The sequence below is a fragment of the Oryctolagus cuniculus genome, chromosome 16 (assembly GCF_051225735.1).
Source record: "Oryctolagus cuniculus isolate XC-2025 breed Fujian yellow rabbit chromosome 16, ASM5122573v1, whole genome shotgun sequence".
NCBI lineage: Eukaryota > Metazoa > Chordata > Mammalia > Lagomorpha > Leporidae > Oryctolagus > Oryctolagus cuniculus.
This window is the reverse complement of record NC_142882.1, coordinates 68,593,857-68,621,351: the sequence shown is the minus strand read 5'-3', so window position 1 is coordinate 68,621,351 and position 27,495 is coordinate 68,593,857. Positions and strand designations below refer to the sequence as shown.

Below are 27,495 nucleotides of genomic sequence, written 5' to 3'. Positions count from 1 at the left end.
TAGCAACAGTTAACAGGGACGTAAGAGCTCAGAACCAAACCCCGGCAAAATGCTGCCTTAGGAGACTTCTGTCTGCTTTTTCCCAGTTTGTCGCTCCTTCCCTGCTTGGAGGTGTGCGCCTTCTGTGTCTTGAGGTCCTGTCGCCATGGCCCACATGGACACCCCTGTGTCCTTTCCTCTGGGGCCTGCTTCTGATCACAAGGATGCTTGTTGCTGCTATTGCTACCCTAGAGAAAAAAACAGCCCTGTCACTGTCAAGTACTGGAAGCCCCTCCCCCTGCTCTCCCATTCATTCAGTGATTCATTCATCTGTAGGATAATCATTTAGTGCCTGTGGTATGCGAGGTATAGGACAAACACCATAGCTATCAAGGCCCAGCCCCTGCCCTCAAGGAGTTTGTTCTGCTGGTGGAGACACACAAGTAACAGGGCAGTGTGAGATGCCCTGTGTGTGTGTGTGTGTGTGTGTGTGTTTGTGTGAGTAGAGTGGAAAGTTGGGCAGGCCCAGAGTTTGAAGGCAGCCAGGTTTCCCGATGGTCTGAGGAACAGAACAGTGGCACATCCTTCTAAAGACTTCTAAGTGTGAGGACCACCATTACTTTGCACATTGCTTCAGATTCCATGAAGAGTTTGCTTTATGCTCTCTAAATTATGAGAGAATGTCATGGTACTTCAGGAATTTCATTCCATGGAGAATGGAATTAAAACATAAATATTTCCTTTGATCCAAAAACTTTTGGAATACATGCATACTTTAGGTGAGTTTTTTTAGATTTCCCAGTGCTTTGGATTTTTCTTTTGTGGTTTGCATCCTTTTTTCTTTTCTTTTCTTTTTTTTTTGCAAGACCATATTTTCAGTTGAATTTTTCAGAATAATAGCATGCTCACTTCATAGAATCTACTTGCAAGTAGCTTTTTAGGGCTTTCTTTCTGTGATGAACTCAGCAAGGCACAAAAGAAGTTCGTGACTTGCTATCACCAGCAACTAATTTTCAGTGAGACAAGGCTTAGACATGGCAAAAGTGAGACTCCACAATGTACCAGCGTTGTTTTTATTTAATGACATAATAAATCCTGTGATATATCACTATCTTCATGAGCTGACTATGAACATTAAACTAATCCATTACTTGTGTTTTCTCATTTTCAAATGTCCATGTGGAAAAAATGGCTCCATATTTGGGCTTCAGGAATATGCATTTCTAAGGAAGATATTTCTAAGAGTAGTTAAACATCTTCCTAGCCCCCATGAAAACCTCAGTAGTTTTGTACATAATTTTAACTCTTAAAACCTTGAAATAGGCACATAACCAGACAGTTCGTATTAGGTAAGGAAGAATTTCACCAAAATGTTTGGTGGATTCTATGTTTAAGTTTTTTAAATGTTGTACTTTTATTTCATTTGAATGGCAGGGAGACAGAAAGAAATAGACATAGAGAGCCAGGTCTGAGCCAGGCCAAGGCCAGGAGCCTGTAACCTGGTGTGGGGCTCCCATGTGAGTAGCAGGGAGCCAGCCACTGAGTTATCACCTGCTGCCTTCTGCGGTAGGCATTAGCAGGAAGCTGGAATTGGAAGCAGAGCTGGGACTCAAACACAGGCACTCTGATCTGGGATGTAGGTGTGTCTCAAAACACCTGCCTCAGTGCTGTGTTTCCTGTAGGAGGGATCAAACGAAGATATTCAACAGACTTGCAGTACCTGCCAGTACATGCAGCCTACTGAACAGTGATGCGCATGTCTCATCCCTTCTTCATAATTTCATTATTGTTTTCTCTGGCAGTAATGAGCTCCTAGAATGAAAGATTTTATTACACAAAAACAAAAGCTTTTATTATGTTGCTTAAGTGAATTGAAACACAGCTTTCAAAACTTACCTGTTTAGTTGCAGGGATATCGTCAGAATTTTTTTAGTGATTATTTTTCTACTTATGCCATTAACTTAGAATATGTATTTTTGCAAACTTATAGTTTGATAATTTTTTACATCAGCAGATTTCAAGTCTATCCAGATGGAACCATGAAAACCATAAAACAGGCTGGCGCCGCGACTCAATGGGCTAATCCTCTGCCTGCGGCGTGGGCACACCAGGTTCTAGTCCCGGTTGGGGCACCAGATTCTGTCCCAGTTGCTCTTCTTCCAGTCCAGCTCTCTGCTGTGACCCGGGAGTGCAGTGGAGGATGGCCCAAGTCCTTGGGCCCTGCACCCGCATGGGAGACCAGGAGAAGCACCTGGCTCCTGGCTTTGGATCACCGCAGTGCGCCGGCTGCAATGCACTGGCTGTAGCGGCCACTTGGGTGGTGAACCAACAGAAAAAGGAAGACCTTTCTCTCTGTCTCTCTCACTCTCTCACTCTCTCACTGTCTAACTCTGCCTGTCAAAAAAAAAAAAAAAAAAAAAACAAAAAACATCAGGGGTCAAGTGAAAGCTATACAAGGTTAAGGAGGAGAGTCACTGGGTTTGCCAGATCCATGATTTGCTCAGGGGTTCTGATGTAGAAAGAAGAGAGGTACTGTATTGGATGGAGGCAGCATTGGGTCCAACGAGAGAAAAGACAAAGACAACTGCAGTCGGAGAACAGGCAAATCAGAGCCAGGTAGGTAGCTACAAGGGCAGGGGTGAGTTGGCGATGGGGAGGAGCTTTCTTTGAAGGTGTTCGGAGAGGTGTGACAGTCAGAGACGAGATGGAAGAGCACTCTTTAATGTGGGGCAGAGAGGAGCAGAATGAAAGGAGAGGCAGGTACATGGAGATAAATGACTGTCTTGGTTTTATTCCTAGTATGAGGCCCGTGGCAAGAAGACTATGGCCTGAATATTACAGAAAGGGATCAGTACTGCAAAGAATCACTGTTTGGATGGAAGATCTACAATGTGTGAATGTGATTTTTATTTGACAAGAGAACACTGGTTTGTGGTATAGATTTGAAGATTGAAAATACAAGAAAGCATTTTCCTGCTCCTTCCCTTGGATCTCTTCTCTCCAGCACTTCAGAGCCAATAATTCATAGGAAGGGAAGCAAAAACGAGCCTCCGTTAGGCAGCAGAGCTCTGCAAGGCTGGGCTGCGTCAGAGCCAAGGGAGGCAGCCGCCCCTTGGCCATGCCGAGGCTGAAGTCCTGAGGGTTGCTGACATTCTGCTGATGGAACCACATGCATTCGTTTTAGGGAGGAGCGTTCACATTTGCTAGCTGGACCAGGATTTTTTTTTTTCTTTCTTTCTACAAGTCAGAATAGACTGGTGGGACCCAGTAGAATTAATGAAGTTGTCAGGCACACACAAAATCTGGATTATATCTTTTTTGGTTGTCATCTTCGCCAACTCTTCTTGCACTCTTTCGTAGAACAGGACCAGACGATGGGATTAGGATGGAAGGATTCGTGTTTGGATGATTCGGCAGCAGCATGGTGTGAAATCTGTTATTTATCTAAATTCAAAGCTTTTCTGCCAAGATATAAGAATTTCCCTTTATGTCAATACCGAGTGAGTTAAAGGATAAAGGGAACTGCACAAAATACAGATGTGCTCAACTCAAACTACTGCTTTGGGCTAGCAGAGCAATTATTACATTGTGGGTGAGCGGATGTGTCGCTGAGCAGTTAGGCTGAGGTCGGTCAGTCCTGCTGACGATTTGAATCTGAGACATTTCCAAGTGTGCTCTCGTCCAAACCTCCTCTGTGAAGGTCCACCCCGTCTGAGCTCCATACTCAGCACCTGGAGCGGAGCTCTTCCCCACTGTGTGCTTGCCTCACACTTCCTTTATGGTCCGTTCTGTGGGCTCCACTTCCCTTCTCTGATTGCTCGATGTCTAGAAAAATCAACCACGAGAGCCTCGAGGGCAGCAGGTGTTTTGTTTTCACTCCTTGGAGAGCCGTGTCTCGTCCTGGGACAGCAGCCCTTGGCTTGGCTGCGTCTGTGAACTGAGTGTGGAGGAGGTCGGACCCAGGCCCGTCTGTGTTGTTTGTGTTGACGCAGCCTGCAATGCACACAAATGCAGAAACATCCTGATGGCTGTTGCTTCTGAACCTGAGCAGAAAACTCCCACTTTGATGAGACAGGAAGTCTCAGAAACTTCACTCCTAGATGTGCCTCCTGTTAACAAAATTATATGCCAGCTTGGGTCCTATAATTGTCAGGTTTAAAATCATAGAGAACTGATTTGATTTATGACTTGTCACTGGGAGGGAGTTAATCTCACTGTCTGTTTCCTTTACCTGCAAAGTGGGGCACTCTTGGTATCCACCTCATTATTTAAGGCTTGAAAGCATGAAAATGAAGCATTTTTGAAGGGGTGGTTGCTTTATTTTTGTATATATTTACAAGATACGTTGCATAGTTTCCCTAAGGCATGTTCTCAGCATGTCCGGAGGACAGGCAGATCAGGGGCACAGCACACTTTCTGAAAAAGTCCCCCTAGTGAATATTTTCAGAACTGTGCAGGCCCGACTGTCTCTGGCAGTACTGGACTCTGCTGTTCTAAGTTAAATGCAGCCATAGACAGCGTGAAAATGAATGAGCCTGGCTGTGTTCCAATAAAACTTTACTCAAGGACAGTGAAATCTGAAATTTCATATTAGTTTTGTGTGTCATGAAATAGTATTCTTTTGATGATTTCTCAGCCATTAAAAATGTAAAATGTGGTGTGGACATTTGGTATGGTGGTTAGCTCGCTGCTTGGGATGCTCTCGTCCCGTACTGGAGTGTCTGGTTCCTGTCCCAGCTCTTCTGCTTTCATTCCAGGTTCCTGCTGATGTGCACTCTGGGAGGCAGCAGGTGATGGATCAAGGAGTAGGATCCCTGTTACCTATGTGGGGCACCCGGATTGAGTTCCCGGCTCCTGGCTTCAGCCTGGTCCAGCCCTGGCTGCTGTGGGCATCTGGGGAGTGGCTAGCAGATTCTAGTTCTCTGTCTCTAATAAATGTTGATTTTGAGCTTTACTCAAGGTATATCAGAGAAGTGGGTGAAACAAATGACTAGCTATAATTACAGGTTATTAAATTAGGCTTTTTTAAAATGTGAAATAGGGGATCTTATCTCCCTGGTGCCTGATAAAGAAGAATATTGATTTGTTCTCTGGGGGAACATGCATGAGAAGTTGGCTGGAGTTGAGTGGTCATGTTTCACTTTATAGCAAGGGAAGCAGCAGCCTAGGGAAACTCTATGACATGCCTAGAGGTAGAGCTTTTCAGCACTGGCACTAGATGGTCTCCCAGCCCTGGCCGGTGTACTTCCATCTTCCCTCCCTATTTGGCATTATTTTCACATATCATGAGCTTAGTGATAGTACCTAGGATTCAGAAATAGTAGTTTTTAAAGATCTGCTTCATATGTTCCTATATCAGCCCTCAGAAAACCCAGTGAAGCAAGGGAGCAAGTTTTATGATCTGCCTTTTATAGAAGAGGCAACTGACCATCTGATGTGTCTTAACATACCCTCGGTCATACACCCATTAAGTGCTAGGAGCAAGTCTGGGAACTAGGTTTTTCTAACTCCTTTTATTATACCATGCTGCCTTATTATACTTCATGGCTGCTGATGTCATTAATACCCAAACATTAAAAAAGAAATTGAAAAAGAAATAACATCCTGCCATGGTTCCAGCCCTTGGCAGTGATTTTTAAGTGGAGCTCTGTGTTATGAGAATTTTTGCTTTCAAAATGCTGCATGCGCCTCCTGTAAAAGGTTGAATGAGATGATTTTATTTTTGGTAAGTGGCCCATGTAAGTTTATTATTTATTTATTTTGGTCCTTTTTGCTCCAGCTCCTGTGGGTAAATGAAGCACTGCTGTATTTTTATTGCATGCCCCATCATTAAAAGAAATTGAAAAGATGCTTGTTAGTTTTAATATTGCATGAATGGAAATATATCTGGCATTTTTAGGAACAGTTACAATTCCTAATAGTGCATTTTAAGAAGTAGTCTGGTTTTGTTCTTGATTAGAAAAAGAGGAAACTTTCTTAAATTTGCTATAATTTGATAATCATCTTTAGTTATGGAGGGAGAACATGTATGTAGTATGAACCCAACTTTATGACTCATTCAACATTCCCTCCTGGCCTTTGCGGGTGGATTTTACTCCTGGGCAGCATGAAGGGTCGTTCATTTGTTGGTAAATAATCCAAGCAAAGCTGCTTCCAAGTACACGTTTTCCCTCTTTATAAAGCATATGCTTCTTTAGTAATTGGACATATGCCCCTTTTAATAAACTACATGTGGCTTTAACTGGTAGAGCCATTGTTAAGTTAAATATAAACCAGATAATCGACTACTTCTTGCATCTAAACCTGCAACACAATCTCCCAGAAGACAGTGTAAAATATTCCACAGAACAGCTATTCAGAGACATTATGGAAAGGTAAGTTGAGGCAGGGAAGGGTATGGAGGAATGGTAGAGACAAATGCAGTTACCAGAAAATAATTCAGCTTGGGCGTCAGGTGCCGTGTGCACTGCAAGGCACAGACTTGGCAGTAACAACAGCAGGAGTAGAACAAGGACTTCAGAGAAGTTTCTGGACCACATTTCATGACTGGCTTGAAGTTTACAACTAAGTTCATTTTATTAAAGCCTGAAGTTTCCTTTCTTGGTAGCCTTCATAAGAAGAGGTAATCTTCACAGATACCCAGGGGAAAATGGCAAGCAAAGCAAGGTTCTATAGCTTTCAAGATTCTCTGCAGAAGACACTTTGCAGGGGTTAATAGAACAGGAACGTGCAGTGCCTGAGAAAGTCGTGCCTTGGTCGTCACTTACCTCTGGGGTGATGTTCTAGTCCATTTTCTGTTGCTATACCAGGATGCCTGAGACTGGGTAATTAAAAAAAAATAGAATTCTCTTTAACTCATGATTGTGAAGGCTGGCCAGTTCTGGATCCTGGTGCCAGCGTCTGCTCAGCATCAGGTGAGGCCCTTCTCACTTATTGGGGACGTGGCAGCGAGCATCACATGGCAGACAGAGCAAGTGAGCCAGAGTGAGTTTGCTTTTATAACAGAACCACTCCTGCGATAGCCCATTGGTCTGGGAATGCATGAATGCATGAACCCAATCACAAGGATAGAGCCTTCATGATCGAGTCGCTTCCTAAATGGCCCACCTCGATATTGCTGCATTGGAGACCAAGTTTCCAACATTCGAACTTTTGGAGAACACATTAAAATCATAGCAAACAACTTTAAGCAACTTGCTTAACCCCTTGGTTTTATTCCTAGTATGAGGCCCGTGGCAACCTTAGAATTTTGACCTGAACCTTGGGGGATGATACTGCATGCCACAGAGGCCCGTGGCGACGAGTGGAATGAATGCGTGTGGAGCAGTTAGCTCTGGCCTGGCATTTAGTAACTGGTAAATGAGCAGTTGAGGGGCACTCATCAGTGTTGCTAACGCACTCATCCTTGCACATCTTCTGGGGCTGGCCTGCTGGAAGTTAGGGTGACAATCTTGCCAGGAGGGACATCAGGACATTTTTAGTACTAGTTTGGAAGTCATCTGTGTATAGATATAAAATAACTAAAATGGTCGTGTGATTTTTAAATAAGCGAATTTATTCATATCTCCATAAAGCCCTATAGTAATTGCAAGTGCTATTAATACATGTAAAACTCGCTTACTGTGTCTTTACTATAAAGGCACTAAAAAAGTTCACAGCAAAATAAAATTAAAAGATAAGTTTATTTCAGTGCAAACGATTTTTGAAACCCTGCATAGTTTTTTCATAATATAGATTTTTCATGACCTTTTTGAAGTGCCTTATTGTATCATAGCTGTTTTAAGAGGTATAATAGTTCGCATAAGGCTTCAGAAAATAAATTCATGGGATAATTTTTCAATCTGTGTGTGTACCTAATTTGGATTTCTTTTGAGAATTATAGAGAAGATCATTCTTACGATAGGATGAAAACGAGCACAGTGTTTACGGCACCAGGTTGGAAGCCTGAGTTCTATACTGCAGTGGCTGAGTTTGAGTCCTGTCGTTCCTGCTGAATCCAGGTCCCTGATAATGCACACCCTGGGACACAGCCGGTGATGGCTCAGAGTAGCTTGGCCCCTGCCACACATGTGGGAGATCTGGATGGAGTTCCTGGCTCCTAGCTTTGGCCTTGCTCAGCCCCTTCCATTGTGGGCATTTGAGGAGTAAACCAGCAGATGGGCTCTCTCTTCTCTGTCTCAGTCTTTCAAATGAATTTAACAAAAACTTTTAAAACTTCAAACTGATTGTCTTTTTCTTTATTCTAAAACGACTGGGAAATATAGAAGGTAAACAAAGAAGTAATCCATAAGAATATTTTCACGCTATTTTGGTACATTTCCTGAAGGTTTTTTTTTTTCCTAGAAATAATTATGTAGTTCTCTTCCTTCCACCTCCCTTTCCTCCAAAAAGTTGAATCTTTAAGATGCTCATAGATGGTTTAGCCTGGCAAGTAGGTGAGTGGGCTCCAGATTCTAATCCAGTCTCTGTCACTGTCTAGTTGTGTTTTCTGGGACACATATGGTTCAGTTTTTGCATCTGTGCAATTCGGATCATAATCAAACTGGCCTCACAGAATCATCAGGTATAAGGTGCTTAGAACAGTGCTTGGCACAAAGTAAAGTTTGATATAGTGAGTGTTTGCCCTTACTTTCCTCTGTTCATTAAAGCTATATATTTAATGATGTGGTATTCCATCATATCATAAGCTAAATGGACAGTTACACTTAAGTTTCTTATTATAAATTACACTGTGACGAACATCCTTGAATATAAATCATTGCCTTTGCATTTGCAATTTTTTTCCTTAAGGTATGTTATAGAGGGATGGGCATTGGGGCACCGTGGATTAAATTGCTATTTGGGACACCTACAACCCATATCACAGTGCTGGTTCATGTCCTGGCTACTCTCTTTCTGATCCAGCTTCCCATTAGCACGTCCTGGGAGGCAGTGGGTGATGGCTTAAGTGCCTAGGTCCCTGCCATCCACAGGAGAGGCGTGGCCAGAGTTTGCGGCTCCTGGCTTTGGCCTGTCCAACCCTGGCTGTTGCAAGAGTTTGGGATGTGAATCCTTGGATGAAAGATATCTTCTCTCTCTCTCTCTCTCTCTCTCTCTCTCTTTCTCTCTTTCTCCTTCTCCCCCATCTCTCCTTGCCTTGACGGAAAACAAATACATAAACATTAAAAGAAAGATACATCCTGGAACTGCAACCACTTGGTACACTTGGTTGCTTCCGGAAATATAGGAGGGTACTTCACAAAGCTAGTGGGAAGACAGAATTAAAAGATAACATTCTTTTTGTGCAAAAATTTTGAAATCCCTGTGTAGGTTTTTCACCATACACATTTCCATGAACTTTCTGAAGACCCCCTCATGTGTGCCTTTAATGCTGCGCCAAAGTTACCATCTCCTGAGAACCTCCCTAACACTCAACTTAATTTTATGATGTTATTGTAATGTTCCTAATTGTTTCCTGGGTGCAAGCTTTAAATCTGAAGTGTGTTTGTTCCTCAAGGGGAGGCCTGGCAAACCGCAGTTAGCTCATAGTGGAGCCAAATCCAGCCTACAATTTGTTTTCTTAAAATAAATTTTATTGTATATATTTAATGTATACAACAGGTTGTTGTGGGTTATAGATACATAGCAGAAATGTTACTATAGCAATGCAAATTGATATATCCATCACTTCATATAACCACTTAGTTTTGGTTTTGTGGCAACAGCAGCTACAGTCTGATTGAGCATGAAGCTGGTACACAGTAGAATTTTGTTACCTGCAGTCCTTGTGCTGTATGTTGGGTCTCTGGACTTGTTTATCCTACACATCTGCTACTTTGTATCTACTACCCATTTTTGGAGCCAAGAGTAAATTCTTACAACTTCAATTGTGACCATGAAAATTATGTGACATTCAAACTGTGTCTGTAAATAGTTTCACTGGAACACAGCCACGCTCACTGATTTCCATATTGTCTGTAACTGCTTCTGAGTAGTTATGAGGTTTACAGAACTATGTGTTGGGACACTGATCACAATTCAAGTTCAAATTTATTTTGTATTTATTGACGTTGAGTGGGGAGGTCTCATAGGCAAATATTTAAAGTGTCCACTTGAAAGTCAGACAGCTGGCTGCAGGCTCTACTGAGGAACCTGCTGTGTCCAGGATAGGTGATTTACTTTCCCAGTTCCTTAGTGTCTTCCTGTGGTTAAAGAGGATAACTACAGTGCCTTCATGATAAAGGCGGTCTGAAGACAGGTGAGGCACTTCTTTATAGTGACTGAATGTTAGTTGTCATTGATTGGTACATGATTAATAGATTTTAGTTGGAGGGCTTTGGAAAAAAGAGATTGGTAGGAAGAATGAGTGAACTAAAATTGTATTGTGGAAAGGTGGTTGACTGGTCATTTCTTTCTTTTATCATTTCTATCAGCACTTTGTCCAGGTAAGAGTATGTATCCCTTTGGGAATGCATTGGCCCACTTGCTCCTGAATATTCCTGGAAAGCTGGCTAAAGTAGTGCTAAAAGGAAAGGGTGGTCCGTGGCCGGCTTCTCAGTCCCTGGGGGTCTGGGGGATAGGATTGGTGTGGCCTCTGCTGCTAGCTTGTCCTTGTCTGACAAGAGCTGCTGGGACACCCCAGTGTGCTGTCTCAGCTGTGACCATGGGGGTGTGCCTTGGGAGAGCTTAGGATTCGTGACCCTTATTCCCTTGTGACAGTCTGTGAGCCATTTCTGCTAGTTTTCTGAAGTTGCAGACTTTCATGGCTATAACTAACCAGAAACTGGCTGCCTAGGAAATTCATGCCTTTGGAAAAACTGTGACAGTCAAACAGTGGTGTTTGCATTTGGGTTTCTTAAGTGCCGGATTCACAGCCCACAGTCGCTGCAGGCCATCGCTCAAGGGGGTGCCGGTCACAGACTCCTGACGCAGGCAGCCCCTGGCCTTTTCCCAGTGGATGATCCAACATCAGTGAGTCCTGCTTCCTGTCCACTACCTTGTGATGGTGGCCTCCAGCTCATTCTGGTACAATAATGGTGTACTCTTGATAGTGGGAATGTTCTCTCCAAGAGGTTTGTGCAGTGGTCGGTCAAATGTTATTAAAAAGAGAAAACCACAATATACGCAGGCCTTCTCATTATATGATCGTCTAAAAACACAAACATGCAGTATAAGCACCCCAGATGAAACCAGTTAAGTCTGTGCTCACTTCTGCAGTTAAAAAAAAATGGTAAAAAGGTTAGGCAATGGGACTTAGCAGGGGACAAGGGAGGATGGGAGCCTAGGAATCACCATTTGAAAGCATTCCTGGAAGAAGCTGCTACATGCAGAGGGTTATATCTTCCTACCTTTAAAGGGAAAGCAGGCATAGTGGTTAAGATGTCACTTGGGATATGTTCATCGCATGTCAAGAGTGCCTAGGTAATAGTCCCATCTCTGTTCCTTCTGTTCCTGATTGCAGCTTGCTATCTTACTAGTGCGTACTCTGGGAAGCAACAGGTGATGCCTAAGTGGTTGGGTCCTTGCCACCCATGTGGGAAACCTGCAATCCTGGCTTCTGCATTGTCTCAGCCTTGCTTGTTGTGGACCTTTGGGGAGTGAACCAGCAGATGTAAGCTGTGTGTGTGTGTGTGTGTGTGTTTCTGGCTTCATGCCATTCAACTACATAAAGGAGACCTGGCTTTGAGTCCTCCAGCCACATGGAGTGGGCTAGAGCTCCAGTGTGATAGGGTTGTTCCCATTGGTGGATGTAGCCAGGCAGCAACCACCTGGCCACCTTGGCTTTGTGAACAGGCATTTCATTGTTTCTCTTCAACTCTTGGCTGGGGATCTCATTATGGAATCTTAAACGCTCAGGTCTGTATGTGCAAAGTAAGAAAGAGACTCTGCACTTTTTGCTAATAAACGACCAAACTTGAGTTCCCGAAGAAATCTCTAACACCTAAATGTTCACGAGACTGTTACTCACAGATAGGCATAAATGCACTATTAAGCAGAAGGGAAAAATGTTGACCCTCCTGGGAATTTATTGTACTGCCTTTGATGTCACTAATTAACTCACTCTGTGTGAGCAGTGACTAGCAACTAATAGCAGGCTAATAGAAGAAGCTCCGTGACGTTTTAGAATTATTAATTCACAGAAAGGCCTTCCAAGCTCATGGAAAATAAGGAAGATCTCCTCCTCCTTTTAAAGGCAAGCCCCCAGCGGCCCCTAATTGTACTGTTTTGTGTGTGTTTTCTTCTTCCCAGATCATGCCTGGTTTGGCTACTGCTTTTTATCAGAAACTCTGAATGTTGGTTAGTACCTTTGGATTTGCTTGGACTGCTCAAGGTCGCAGTAAGCTTTGCTGTCCATGTCATCGACATTCAGGAGCATCCTCCCAGGGACAGGGTTCAGACTGTCAATCTCTTATTTTTTGTGAGGATTTAGGAATCCCAGAAAGATGAATGGGAATCCTAGAGGCCACAGCGCGTACTTGGTGAGCTGGTAGTGGTATCTATTCATTATTATCATATTTTCCAAAAGGGAGGAGGCTCCTTGCTCCATCCAAGCTCTCAGCTGCAGTAGGGCAGCAGCCTTTCAGGTTTGTCTGAATTTTCACTTTGCTCTTTCTGCCTGCTCCCAGGGCCTCTCGTGAAGTTGAGTGGTGTGTGCTGAGCAGTTGGGGAGTGAGCTGGGAACTTGGTCTTTGGTTGGGCACAGACCTGCTGCTCTTGACAGCCAATGGTTGCCAGGGAAGACCTGGTGCTGTGTTAGTCACTCTACACTCTGCTGTATTCTTTGGGAAAAAGAACACCAGAAACATTAAAACAATGAGGATATTCCTATGACTCTGTTGGAGAACATTGCCTACTTTCTCTCCTTTCACGCTGGGACCTCTTGGTTGATCAAAGTAGGAAGAGAGAATTACCCCGTCATCTGTGAGGGGAGGTTGTCACTTGATTTTCTCCAAGGCTTCCAATCCTGCCACAGCTTTCACGACAGCGCGTTTTAAAGGTTGCAAACAAAGCGAAATGCTCACTCCTGATCCATCTGGGCCCCTCCCTCTGTCATCCGTCATTGTCAACGGGAGATGTATGTGGAGCCGCACAAGGGCAATGCCTGACCCCAAGGGTACTGGCGGTGTTCTTAGGGAAGGCTTTGTTTGCTCGCAGTCTTTGGAAACCAAGCTCTAGACATTCTAGAGAGTGGCCCCTGGCTTAGCAGAACTGCAGGCTGGTGGAAAAGGGAACATTCTGCTACTACAGGAACTTTATTTCCCCTTCTTAGTGTAATTCTACAGGGCTGGCAAATACACTTAGTCTCTTCTCGTTTTCATTTCTGACCTCTCTGCTGAAAACTCACAAGGAGAATTCTGAAACAGGGAGGAAAGGGCTTGGGTTTCGTTGGTTTTGATCCTAAAAACCCCAAAATGTAAATAACCAAAGCAGGAAAAGCTGACAGGATGCAACAAATGCATAATAAGAGAAAATGGAGCAATGCCCTTTCCAAACGTGGTGAGGCAATTGCCTGGGAGGATAGCAGAAAAGGAGGCTCTGTGTCTTGGGCCCGTAGGAGGGTGGGGCCCCAAGAAGCTTCTGGAAGCACACTTAAAGGTCCAGGCACACATGGAAGCCACTGACTGAACCCCACGGTGCAGCAGAATGTGTGCAGTGCAAGGAAGGCCTGTGTGTCCTTGTGGGTAATTGGGGAGGGTAAAGGGAGAGGGTCTCACTGCACCCCATGCTCCATGTTGGCCCCATGTGTCCCCATAGATTGTCCCTTGGGCCTCACTAGGTGTTTCCCAGGAGTGGGTGATGCTGACCAAAAAGAACTAAAGACCAAAAAACAAACTTAATGGGAGAGTATGTGAATTTTGAAAATTTCTATGCAAACAAAATGTATTTTTTCCCTTTTATTGGTGGTGGTCAGGGGCTGGTGGTGCACACCTAGGTCCCATTTCAGTGGCCACCTGCGGAACAGACCTCCTGTCCTGTCAGTAGGACTGTGTGGTGGATTCAGTGAGGAGCAGCTAGAATTTTCCTCCTGTCACTTCCCCATCAAGGCCTGTTTCTGATCTGGGAACGGGGCCCAATATGAGGGTACTTCAAAAAGTTTCTGCAAAAATGGAATTGTTTATTTTGGCACAAAGTCATTTTGAAATCCAGGCCTGGTGTTTTCATCCTGTGCACCTTCCATGAACTTTTTGAAGACTCGTTGGACTGTTGTGGGGATCATGCAAGATAATAGAAATGATGGCAGTAGAGTATTTTCTTAAGGCAGTGGAAGGTGTGTGTGGGGGGTGGTGTTTGCCAGTGAGGGGCCAAACTAGTCAGCTACATATCTATTGCAGCTCAGTCCTGTGTTTTAATTCATTGGAAGATGACTTTATCATATCCTTCAATATAGAAACTATGAGGCTTCACAAACCTGAGGTCTTAAACATGGAAAAAAATTATTTTCTGGTGAGCAGCCCCTCAGGCTGGAAAGCTAAGCGTCCGGTCCTGCCTTGACAGTTCCGTGCCCCCTCCCCACCCCCAACGGCCCTTCCTGCGGGCTCACTGCAGCCTGAGTGGCACTTTTCTGGGAAAGCCTGATATTCCGACTTCAGTTTTGTAATTTAATGATGGAGAGTTTCCTTAGTAAACCAAATTTAGAGTCCTAGAATGCTTATCTTATATCCAGACCTTGAACATAAAAGGCATTTTATACCCGCAATTGTTCATTTAATGAGCAATTGCGGAGTGCAGGCCGGTTAAGGGATTGAGCTATATGCACTATTATTGCAAGAAGTATTCCGAAATACCAGAAATAGGACGTAAGCTCTGATCAGGGAGACTGCGAGCACAATTACCTTCTTTTCAAATCCTTCTGTGACACTGCGGGAGGAAAAAGGACTTTGAAACTTGAAAGGAAAGAGCTTGCTTTCAACCTCAAAAGCTAGGAGGAAAGGGCTCTGAAATTTGCTCAGAATTCCCAATTCACCATTAGCCTGTTTCTTCCTTTAGCCTCAAGGCATTCTCCGCTTTTTGAAAAGATGTTAAGAAATTCAGTCACAATAGAGAGCCTAGTTTTGAACATGTTTCACTCGGTCCATTGAGGTCTGGGTTCTAGCCTTTGTGTGGGGTGAATTGAGCTGAGCGGCTAGCTGGTTGGAGAGAGGTGAATGAGGAGTCGCTGTGCAGTCGCAAATTCTGGCAAAGAAAAAAGCTCACCCCGTTCTTTATTTTACAATATGCATTCCTGTACAATCCTGCTAGTGGCAATATGTGGAGCCGAGCCTGTTCCTAAGTCAATACAGAGTACTTGGTTTATAGCAACTCTTGTTAAGTTTGTCTTGTAATTGAAGCTGCTGTTGACCTTGCTTGGGGACCATTTGTAAAACCGTTTATTTAGCATAAACTGAAATAATAAACCCTCCTTCTCTGGGGCCGATTGTGATAGGGTGACATTAGTTTGATTTAATGATTAGCCGCCTGACCCTTCTGCTGGAGAGAGCGCCTTGAATAGGGAGAGTTCACTCGGAAGCACTCAAAGAATACTAATGAGCTTGTTAAATTTAGCATGGCTTCAACCACTTTTAATTCCTCTAATGGGAGCAGCACTGCCTGGGAGAGGGAGACACCGAGAATGTTCCTAGAGGGGTCTGCGCAGCCAGAGAAGAGAGCTCCCCCAGAGAAGTTTGCGGACAGTAGCTAGCCAGAGCCTGGGACCGAGTTGTAAGTATTGTCTGTTCTCTGACCCTCGCTTCTTCTAGGTCTTGGGGCAAGAGAAGGAAGGGCATTAAAACGGGATTTCAGGAGACAGTTGAAAATCGACGTGAAGAGGGAAAAGGGTGAACACGTGTACTGGGAGCTCCTAATGAGCTAATTTTGTGAGGTGACAGGAGGTATCCCTAGTCAGTGACGCTTGCAGAGTTTTGTCTTTGTGTTGGAAGAATCTTTGGAACTTTTCAAGTCTTGGGCAAAAAGAGCTAGTCTCTTGGGTTATAGTGAGAAATCGCACAGGAGTTTATAAGGAAGTACACTAGACTGTGTTCAAGGCCTGCTTCGCACATCCTAACTGCTGTCTCCAGACCTTTATTGTAAACACCCTAAGCACTGTCTGCAGCTTTCGCTCTCTCTGTGTTGCTGGCTCTGAGTGTCCCACTCCGTGTCAGTTGCTTCTGGGTGAGTTTGGAAAATCTGGGATGGTTTCTAAAACGTGTTACTTTGGGCAGCCCTCCATTTTGGGGGGCAGGAATTTGTGAACTTCCACTTGAACATGGATATACAGAAAGCAGGAGGTAGGAGGTGGGATTAGCATGACAGTATTTAAAGGAAGTTTTCCCTGAAAGTTTTTCATGAATTGCATGTTTCGATCTGACCCCCGAGCTTGCAGCTGTTAAACATAGAGAAGCAGGAAGAGCTGCCTTGTGTTTGGCTGTTAAAGTCCATTGGCAGATGCTCTTGGGGCAGTGGGATGTTTGCTTACATTTTCGCAGCAGACTTCTGCTTGTTGCCATGGTGGACAGTATGTTTCTGTCAATAATTTGGCCTGGCGTAGCCTGTCTGCACTGACTCTGAAACTTTATTGAACAACTCGGCTGAACTGAACAAGATTAGACAGCTTTCGTCTTTTGGCTTGCTGAAGTGGTTGCTAAATTTATAAGAGCAGGCAGCAATATTGCTTGGAAAGTTTCCCTTCCACTGTATGCAGGGCGCTTGCAAGCCCCCTAGCTGTGTGCATTCTGGAGCGTGTGCACTGTCCAGCTTCCCTCTGAATGCCATTCAAGAGCAACCCTGTGCACGAGGTAAACCCCATGAAATATTTGTCTGCCAGCATTTTCAGTGGCGGGGGAGGGCTGTGGCATGAAAATGTGATTGCCCCAACTATTGTAAAAGTGAGGCTCCTGATGGAAGTTTCCATATTAAGCAAAAGAATGACTCTGTATTAAATACTTGAACTTGGCTTACTTCTTGTTGTAACTTTAATATTCACACATGTTGGGTGAAGTCTCATTAAGAAAATCAGCTAGCAAACACAGTCATTCCCCCCTGCCCCGACTGCCGTCTCTCAGGTTTGGGGGTTGAGGGTGGGAGGACTCTCTGGCTAGACCATACCAATTATTCAGTTACTGGTGAAGTTGGATTCAAGTGCTCATCATAAAGACCTATTTTTTAAGAAACTGAGTTTATTACCCAATGCAGTTTTAACAGAAGAAAAATTAATTTCTTGAAATCCTATTTTAAACCTGGAACAGATGAACAAAGCTAGGTTCTTCGCCTTTCCCAGGGAATCCGAGTTACAGGGTGCCACCCCACCGAGGGCTGTTTGGCCCCCAGTAAAGGTCCCATTCTACAGAATTTGCCCCTCTGTGCTAGAAGTTCAGTTTGGGTAAAATCGGAAATAAAATACAGAGAGCAAATTAGTGGAAAATATGACTTGGGTGATTTGTTGATTAAAGGAATTTTTATAAAACTGCCATGAGTGTTAGTGTTTTTGATGCCCTTTTTTTTTTTTATCACTGCAAAACCCTTATTCAGGAGCCTGCAGATTTCCCACTAATGCAAAGCAAGGGTAGACTAATATCTACACATGTTGCAAGGGAAAATAAAAATGTGGGATTTTTGGTAGTTTGTTTTAAAATAACTATAATCATGGTTTGAATTGCTTTTGTAAGATTAACATGGAAATGTGAGATTGCGTAATTTTTTTTTAGTTGTTACTTGATAGATTAAACTCATAATTTACTCTTTAAGGATAAGCTTTGGAGTGAGGCCCTGCACAAAACAATACTAAAATAATATTTCAAAGTTACCAAGTAGGAGTTAGCAAATTCCCTGTATAGACCAAAATATACCTCATTGTCCATTCTGTCTTGCAAGTCATTTGCTAGGCTAAAACAATGTGTTGCTCATTTTTCAAGTCCTATATGCAGGCGGAAAGACTAACATTGCCACTGGCTTTAAGTGGTTCAAGTCCTTAGTCAACATTTTAGTTTGTAGTTGTCCTCTTGTCTGCTTCTATAGCTCTTCCTCTGAATTTGAACAAAGAGCCGTGAAACTGCCACAGCCTGTTTCTTTCTGAATTTTGGGGACTCAGCTTGTGTGCTTTATGGATTAGTTTGAAGATAAGTTTGCATATTGGGATGTGTTAAAAATCTGTCCATCTTACAATGACATTGTGATCCATATCCAAATGCTGTTTTTATTTTTTTAAGATAAGGAATATGGAGTTTTTAAATTAGATGCTAAGCACTACCTAGACAGCTTTGATTCCATCACCACTTAGCTCCCTGAGCATAGTGTGCTATGTGCAAGATTCTAGCAGATGAATTAGTCCAGTTGTTGTGGGTTCAGATAGCCAGTTGGTTTAATTTTATGCATCAGTTCTTTGATCTGCTACTATAGCAAGGTCAGCCAATCACATTTGCTGAGAACTATGGTGGATAGATCTATAGTCCCCTATAGATCAAAGGGGACTGAAGTATTAGGGAGCTAGAATTCCAAGGATACGTGGAATTTCATCAAGCTGTTTCGTGCATGTTTAGAATAACGCATGGACCCCCGATAGATCATTCATAGACACCAACAGCACTCACACCTTCTTCCTCACCCACAGAGCCCTCACCCTTGCGTTCCACTCTCAGTTTTCTGCTGACGTCCCAGGTTTGTATAGTGACAGAACAGGAACTGTCCTACAAGAGGCTCCTTAGGCTTCTGTGATTGGCACCTTTATCTCTTGTCGCCAGTGGGTTTTCTCTTCCGTTTTGGGCTCTGTTAAATTTCTTTTTTTTTTTTTTTTTTTTTTTTTTTTTGACAGGCAGAGTGGACAGTGAGAGAGAGACAGAGAGAGAAAGGTCTTCCTTTGCCGTTGGTTCACCCTCCAATGGCCGCCGCTGCAGCCGGCGCACCGCGCTGATCCTGGCAGGAGCCAGGAGCCAGGTGCTTTTCCTGGTCTCCCATGGGGTGCAGGGCCCAAGCACCTGGGCCATCCTCCGCTGCACTCCCTGGCCATAGCAGAGAGCTGGCCTGGAAGAGGGGCGACCGGGACAGAATCCGGCGCCCCCACCGGGTCTAGAACCCGGTGTGCCGGCGCCGCAAGGTAGAGGATTAGCCTATTGAGCCACGGCGCCGGCTCTCTGTTAAATTTCTTGATGGCTTACAGATCTGACTTGAAAAAATAAAGCCCCCAAAAGCTTTAGAACACTTTCTAGTAGGTCATCTTCTGAGGACCAAAGACCCATGGCCCCTGGAGCCGCCCTGAACCTCCCTAAGCAGCTGGACTCCGCCTTCCCCCAGACACAGAGACCAGCTGCACATCACTGTATGTGCAGAACTTTTCGTAGAACCTGCAGGAGACTGGCAGGCCCGTGAGGCAGAGGCTCCCTGGCACTCACCTGTGGGCTGGCAAGGGTCGTTTGCTGGCCCCTGTCTCAGTTTACCAGGCTCAATTCCTGCTCTCCTTCTTCCTGTCCTTCTCTGTGGAAGTGGGACCTCCACTCATAGGCAGTTTTGTCTTGCAAATATCCCATCACAGGTGTGTCGCTTTCAAAGTAGCCATGATCTTGGTTTGGGAGGGATGGAGAGGGAGACCTAATTGACAACTGTTTTTTAATTGCTCCTGCAAGTGGCTTACTGAGTCTTTCATTTCCCTTCCTTCTTTAGAGGATGAAAGTCCTGGACAGACCTATCACAGAGAGAGGAGAAACGCAATCACTATGCAGCCACAGACTGTGCAAGGGCTCAGCAAAATCAGTGAGGAGCCTTCGACATCCAGTGAGGAGAGGGCCTCGCTGATCAAGAAGGAGGTCCATGGGTCTCTACCACACCTGGCAGAGCCCTCAGTGCCTTACCGCGGCACAGTGTTCGCCATGGACCCCAGGAACGGCTACATGGAGCCCCACTACCGTAAGTGCTTCCTGCCAGTAGGCGCGTGTTCCTGGAGCCCCAGGGAAGGCTGTATGTGTGTGTGTGTGTGTGTGTGTGTGTGTATGCACACACCATGTTGAATGATCTACTCATGTAATTGATAGAACTGTTTCATTTTTTCTTTCCACTTTTCTTCTTGTTGATTCTTAAACACATTTTCTTACATCTGCAAGCAGCATCAGGCTCTGCGGGGCCGGCCGCCTCTAGGAATGGGGTTCACTTGTGGTGAGTCCACTTGGACCTTTCCTAGGACCTAAATCCACATTTGTTCATCCAAGTAGTCGCCGCAGGAGGAAGGTTGGCTGATGGTGGGGAATTATGAAAGTGGGGCTGCTTTCTAACGAATTCCTCATAGCAGCTATTCACATTGTAATGATTTCTGATTTAATGATTTTGCCTGGTACCCTGTTTACTGCTTTGTTAAAACAAACCAGGGCTAAATTCTTTAATGTGGGAGAGTTTTCTGTGCGCACGACATTTCTTTTTAACCAGCATGCCAGAAACCTTGGACGCTCTTTTCCAGCACTAGTAAAGTTTAAGAAATTAACTAGAACTCCGAACATGAGTGTATAATGCTGTTCTCCAAAGGCTGAGTCTAAAGGAAAATATATAGGGGTTGGGTTTATTTCTGGCCTGTTTCTAGTTAAAAAAAGAAAGAAAGAAAGAAAGAAATGCATGTTGGTTGTGGGCTAATGAAGTTCATATTGAGGTGCCGAAGTTCGCAGCTCTTGATTACAGATTTATCACCTTGCCAGGACTCAGACTTGCCATCTAACCTTCCAGGCTCTGGCTCCAGATGATCCCTTGAGCCCCAGAGAGGGGGACTGGTTTGTGTTTCCCTTTTTCCACATCATTCAGAAATTTTAGTGTTTTAAGGCAAAAGGTCATTAGCCAGATGACTGATTAGCGAGGACAGCTGATTAGTGCATGTTTTTTTGCTCAAGAAAGTGCCCAGGATAAAAGCTAATTTCATCCCTTCATTAGTTGGCTTGCTCACTCATCAGATCAAAGGGTCTCGCACAGCCTCAGACTCAGCCACTGCTCCCCCCCAACCAGATTATATTGTTGGACAAAACGGAAGACACGTTAGTTTTTAAGTGGAGAGACCATTTTAAAAAATAAAGTGATCAGAAGCAGGGAAGGAAAAGTTTTATGAATTCTTCCAAGTTTTTTTTTTTTTTTAAAAGAGGCTCCAACTTCTCAAAGAGCGCTCATCAGCCATAGTGCTGTAGACGTTGTTTCCATTCATACAGAAACGAGCAGAGACCGACTGGGCAGGTTGCTTTCCTTTCCCCCATTCGAAGCTTTCATTTTTTGTTTAGTTTTTCTTTTCCTGGAGGAATGGAAGTTGAAATCGTGTCTGAGCACATCCCCGAGTTTTCTCTATTGTGATTTTATATGTGAGTCTCTTTTAGACGTCATCCAGGCAGAAAACCTGAGGAATCGTCCATACGCCCTTCCTAGATTTATTTATACAAAGGTACTAAAGAAAGCCCATGGAAAAGTAGAATTAAAAGATAAGTTTACTTGGGTGCAAACATTTTGAAATCCATGCATGTGAGGGGTTCTGAAAATTTCATGGAAAATGCATATTATGAAAAAACTAGCTGCAATTACAAAAATGTTTACACCAAAATAAATGTATCTTTTAATTCCATTTTCCAACTTTTTAAAGTTCCTTAGATTCTCCGATGGAACACTTAACCCTATTAAGAACATTGCATCTAGATTCTGAGCCACAGCTGTCTCTGTGTGCATTGTTTTGGTCCTTGTGTGTGAACACAAACTTTTCCCATCTCATGTGACTATTTATGTTTTGTTTTCTTTTCCAGATGCCCACTAATTAGTGGGGTATTTAATTAGTCAGGACAGCTGATGAGTACTTCTTTTTTGGCTGTGGGGCCGATAACCGTTAGCTTTCTCTGTGTGCCATTCAGCTTGCAGCTTGTTCTTGCTTCGCTTGTTTTAACGGTTTCCCCATTGAAGCCTCTGCTGGTCACTGGAGTGGCTGAGCTCTCCACACCTGGAACCCTTGTCCCCTTTCGTGATTGTCGTGACCCATCTCCTGGACTCTAGTGTAACATTAACTAGTAGTGCGCACTGGAGAGCTCTCACTGGGATTTGGATTCATTCTTGTTTCTCTGTTTTGAAGATTTGGTTAAACCTTCATATTTCCTCACTATATCATTCAAATCAATGTTAACATTATGTGATCACTTATAAACTGTGTGAACTCTTTGCTGTAACCAAACACCAGATATGATTTTGACCTACCATCCCTACATTGGTCATAAATACATTACATCATTACATGGTTAATGGAGACAGGGAGTCCTAGTGGATTGGTTCAGAACTCCTGGAATTTGGGTTCAATTTCTAGCTTTGGCACATCTGCCTGTGACAGTGCCTGAGTGCTTTGACCCCTCTAAGAATCATGTTCTTATTTTCAAATCATGGGATGACTGCCTGCTCCATGGTGTTCCTGTGAGAGTTACATATAATAATGCAAAGAAAACATTTAGTAGAATCCCTTGGCACATAGTGTCTCAAAATGGTTAAGGTAGTTTTTCTCCTCTGTTCCTCTTCCTCCTCTTCCTTCTCCTCCTCCTCCTCCCCCTCCTCCTCATCATCATGAGATGAGCTTGCTGTCCAAGCTGAGTTGTTTCTTAGTGGTGTAGTTGTGTTTGGTTCAGTGAAGATCAGCTTTTTTTCTGTCAGATCAGTCACCTGACTTTGTGAGACCAGCGTGTTCTGTAAGCACAGATTGGGGATGGAATGAGCTGTAAGCCTTTGAAAAGGGCTTCACGTGGTCAGAACTCTCTGCTGTGGCATCCTGAACACAATCCTTTCTCTCTGAACCTCAGCACACTGACTTGATAAATGTTTTCTTTTTTTAATAAGGATTTATTTATTTATTTGAGAGGCAGAGGCAGAGAGAGAGGTCTTCCATCCCCTATTCACTTCATAGATGGCTGCAACAGCTGGAGCGGCACCAGTCCAAAGCCAGGAGCCAGGAGCTTCTTCCAGGTCTCTCAAGTGGGTGCAAGGGACCAAGCACTTGGGCCATCTTCTGTTCCCTTCCCAAGCCATAGCAGAGAGCTGGATCGGAAGTGGAGCAGCCGAGACTCAAACCAATGCCCATATGGGATGCCAGCACTGCAGGCTGTGGCTTTACCCACTGTGCCATAGCACCGGCCCCTCAATATATATTTTCTAAGTGAAGAAATTGTGAAATTTTGCAAGAATCTGAGAAAGCTTAGCATTTTAAATTATTAGAAGAAAATGTTTTATGGAACAACTACAAACCAATACATGCAGAAGGTGTGGTATTATTTATTCATATGAAATAATTTAAAGATACTCTAACTTAAACCCTGGAGTCAGACAGAATGGCTTTACTTTTTCTAGAACGCTGTTGCGTTACTTCATCTTCTGCAATCACAAGTTTTTCTTAGATGCTTTATAACAAAATCTGTCTACCTCACATAGATTTAACTATCTAGGCAAAGCCAGTGTGAGCTAGAAGAGTGATAAATTTTCTAAGAACATTTTAGCGTATGGAGAAAAGTACCCTCATTTTAAAATGAGACATAACATTGTGATCACATTTGTTTACCCTGCGGTCAAAACTAGTCGTAGGTCCATGGCACTGCCTGTAACACAAGTGCAGTACCCTTGGGTGATCTGCAGTCCAGAACCGTCTTTTTGGGCCATTCCTCTTTCTCTGGAGCTGTCTGCCAGCTCTGCTGGTGCCGGAGAGGAAAGCCTCCTGCAGCCAGTGTGGCTGGCAGTGTGAGCCTCCACAGCAATCCCTGCAGTTCTCTGTGGTTGGAAAATGTAGCCTTCCCAAGATGCCTAATTTGTGCTTCTATATATACTAAGTTTGTATTTCTAAAGTGTGGGCAGGCTTCCTGTAAGACCGGAAAAGGGAAAATCATTTCTTTTTCCCTTCAGAAGGACATCTGTAAGATTTTTATTGCACAAGATTTTATTATACTTGAGTATGCTATGTTGCATCTTCACAAATTGTACTTAGGCAGAATTCAAAGTAGTTTAGGTTTTGTGGGTTTGACTTTAAAAAAAAAAAGAAAAGAAAAGAAAAAAGAAAGCCCAGGGATAGCGGGAACTTCAAACATTCACAACATATGTTTGGAATAAAACCCTCACAGGGGGCTGAGGGGTGGTATTCTCTCACGGAGGGTAGCCATCGAGGGCTGTATATCAAGCCAAGAAAGTAGACGTTCAAGCTGCCTGGCTCAGACACGGTGTGGTGCTGACAGTTTCTCGGCTACGGGATCACTGGCACTTTAGAATGTGGGAGACGGGGCGAGGCTGGATTTGGAGACCTGATCTCGTACTGGTCAGAGTAGGCACCCCCACCCACCACCCAAAGATTTCTCAGCAATTTTTTTCTGCTGTGGCTGCGTCTATCACCAAATATTTCAAACTACCATCACCCCCTGCTTTTGTTTACTCCCATGCATTGATTCTTTTATAAACTTGCAAAGGTAAGTGACATAATAGTTCAAGCATTCCTGTACCCCGACGGACACTCAACTTTTATTCTCTTCCCCTTTACAGAAAACATGTGTTTCCTTGTCTACCATGTGACTGTGAGGACTCTACTTTTCTACCCATTCCTGCAGGGAGCTTTGTGCGAAGTTTCTTGATTCACTAGTCATGTCATAGAGGGCCCCTGCTGGCTTTGTTAAAGGGCGCAGAAAAATACCTCCTTTTTGAAAAGTTCAGGTCTCTTTTACAGTTTTATGGTTCTGTGAAGACTGCTTTTCTTCTACCCCCAACAGCTCCCAAGCAGTGATCCTTCATGGAAAATATGATTCATTCCTCCATGCAAATGCTTTGATTGAAAACATACCACTGGTATGCCTCCTTCTGCTCCCCAGCTCACAGGACAGAACTATTAGTTGCTAATTAGCAAAACCTGATGAATTAGCTTCACGAAAAGAAACTGAATTTTTAATTGGCTTGCATTATTTTTGGCAGAAAGCTGTTGGTGCTGAGCCTACTTTTACATTCTTGCATGCTAAAAAAAAAAAAAAATGCATGTAAGATCTTTTCCCTTACCTGTCTGTCTTTATATTAGGCAACTTCCCACATCCCTTAGAAATACATCTTCTGAGTAGAAGAGAAGATATGGATTTTACATATTTAATAGGTGCACCTGCTCACATTTCTCTTCCCATCAGAGTGTCAACTTGAGGCTGTGAGAGATGAAAATGCCTACAAGGCACAAACGAGCAGTTTGGTGTTGACCAAACTGCAAAGGCAGTGACAGTTCCCTGAACACTTAGTTCCATTCTCATCAAGACTGTCTTGTGCCTCTTTGGAGAACAGCAGATGAACTGATCAGGAATGGGATTTTTTTCCCCTTGAAAATTAGATTGTTTCACCAGCAAGACTGATGTTGGGTCATATTCTAGGGGCTCTGTTAGGTGTCTTGCTTCCTCGGCTATTAGTTTTGGCTTGCAGGGGGAGCTGGAGTGAGGAGACCCCAACAACTCTATGAACCTTTGCAAAACTGTTATTTGTGAGCTGAAGTGTAGCTCCTAGCTTGTGCTTGTCTTTCTCTTAGAAATACAGTAAAACAGCCTGCCTTTCTTTCAACATACAATGGTAATGTAAGATAAAAAAAAAAAATGAGCCATTTCCCTACACTGTTAAGGAGCCACAATGCCAGGTAACCTTGAATGACTTGATAGAAACTTGGGCATGATTCATAGGGTTCCAGAGGTGACCCTTGCCTGTGAGTCCTGACGACTCTTGTGCACGGTGTGACTGGGATTCTGTGTATCTCCATATTGGGAGACTCTGAGTGCAGTCGGGAGCCAACAGTAAGAAAAGCAGCATTGGGAAAAATTGATTTCACCCAGGAGTTTTAGGAACAGGCTTCTTAGAAGGGATTGTGAGAAGCTTGAAGACCATGCAAGTGAGGAGGAGATTGAAGAGGCCGGGGAGGCTGTGCCTTCTGGAGAGAAATGCTTACTGAGCCTGTCGGGAGCTGGTCCTGCCCTCTCTCATGCTGCCTCCCTCTTCTGCGGGCAAATCCGGCTCTCACGGACCCACTGCAGGCTCAGGTGCTGGCCTGCCCTTGTCACCTCGCCCACATGACCTGGTGCTCCTGGACCAGTTCTTTGCCGTCTTCCTTATGAAGTTCCTACTTCTTTTTCAAGGTGAAAGTCGTCTCTAAGTGCCACCTTCCAGGGTATTTTCTGCCCTGGACACGAAAGGATCATTCCATTCTCACCTTTCATCGTCTCACAGCCACTTCTTGTGTTGTCCATAACCAGTGGCTTGATCTCCTTCAGAACAGTGCATTTAGTCCAAGGGCAGGACTTAACTTTTATGTCCACCAGACTTTCCAAGGGTGGGACTGGGAGGGCTCATGCCTACTGCCACTGGGGGGCTCACACATGCTACCATGGGGCAGAGAAGTTAGGAGCTCTTAGATGTGGCCACAGCCACACCCCTAGATGAAGTTCTGCTCCCCCTTGGTCTGCAGCCTGCCCATCAGAGGCAGTGAGAGGGCAGTGAAGGAGGACATGATACTCACTGTACACAGCCTCTGACCTGACCCTAGCCATCCACTCCATTCTGAGAGTACCAAGTTTCTGGGTACTTTGACGCATTTATAAAATGTACTCTTTGAAATTATCAAAAGTCTTTGCTTCCACACATGTATGGTGCTTTTTAAGGTGCCAGGGTTCTTGTAAGAGATGGCCCATGGTTCTTTGCAATAGGTGGGAAGTTTACTCATAGACTTTAATGAGTGCTTTTGTTTCCTCATTTTTAAAAAATTTTTTTTTTTAAATTTTATTTGTGGGTCAGAGAGAGCGAGAGAGGAAGAAAGAGATTTCCAGCCATTAGTTTATTCCCCGAAGGCATGCAATAGTCAGGGCAGGAGCAGGCTGTAGCAAGGAGCCAGAAACTCAATCCAGGCCTCCCACGTGGGTGGCAGGGACCCAACTACTTGAGCCATCACCTCTGTCTACATTATCAGGAAGCTGGAATCAGGAGAAGAGCCCACCCTTGAACCTAGGCACTTTCATAAACATACGGTGTCCCAACTTGACATTTTAACCATTAGGCCAAACACCTGCTCCCAAGCCCTGATTTTTAAATGCTGTGAGAGTAGCACAGGAGGACCACCTTTCTCATGTGACATGCACAGTGGAGTAGCTGAGTATTCTTCCTATGGTTAAGGGGAGCACGATTCTTGCTTACCCTTTTCCAAAATTTCAGTGAGTGATTTATCTGGCCGTCTTTGTAATTCATGAATTTGGTAGCATCTTTCCAATTTGTTTGTGTCGCAGTGTGTATGCAATCCATGTTAAATGTGGACCCCCTTCTACAACTCAAGTTAGAATCGTAAATCCAGTTGTTTAAAGATTCCCTAGAATTATCTTCCTTTTCTAATTGGGCACACACCCAAACAGCGTTATTTGCTGGTTTTATTTGTCTTTCCTCTCTGTCTCCCGTCCCTTTCCCCTTCCTTCCCCTGTTCTGGAGTGCAACATGAGCAGCACGGCACGTCCTGCCATTTCCCAGCCGTCTGCTAACGGCTTTCCCTCCTGATTTCTAACAGAGGCAGCATTATCCTTGGCCCTCCTCCTTTTTCTTGTATAA

General features: G+C 44.1%; 1 protein-coding gene across 2 annotated transcripts in view; it reads left to right on the top strand.

Annotated features, from left to right (window-relative positions):
* Positions 1 to 27,495, top strand: part of GLI3 (GLI family zinc finger 3) — a 279,940-nt gene that overhangs the window by 71,000 nt on the left and 181,445 nt on the right. The window contains exons 1-2 of one of the 2 annotated variants that reach the window (XM_070059772.2): positions 15,533 to 15,657; positions 19,588 to 19,830. In XM_070059772.2, the coding sequence (XP_069915873.2) occupies positions 19,641 to 19,830 (190 nt within the window). In that variant the 5' untranslated portion in view covers positions 15,533 to 15,657; positions 19,588 to 19,640. Of the gene's footprint in view, positions 1 to 15,532; positions 15,658 to 19,587; positions 19,831 to 27,495 lie in introns of those variants that run through there. The other variant, XM_089315656.1, reaches the window with a different exon arrangement.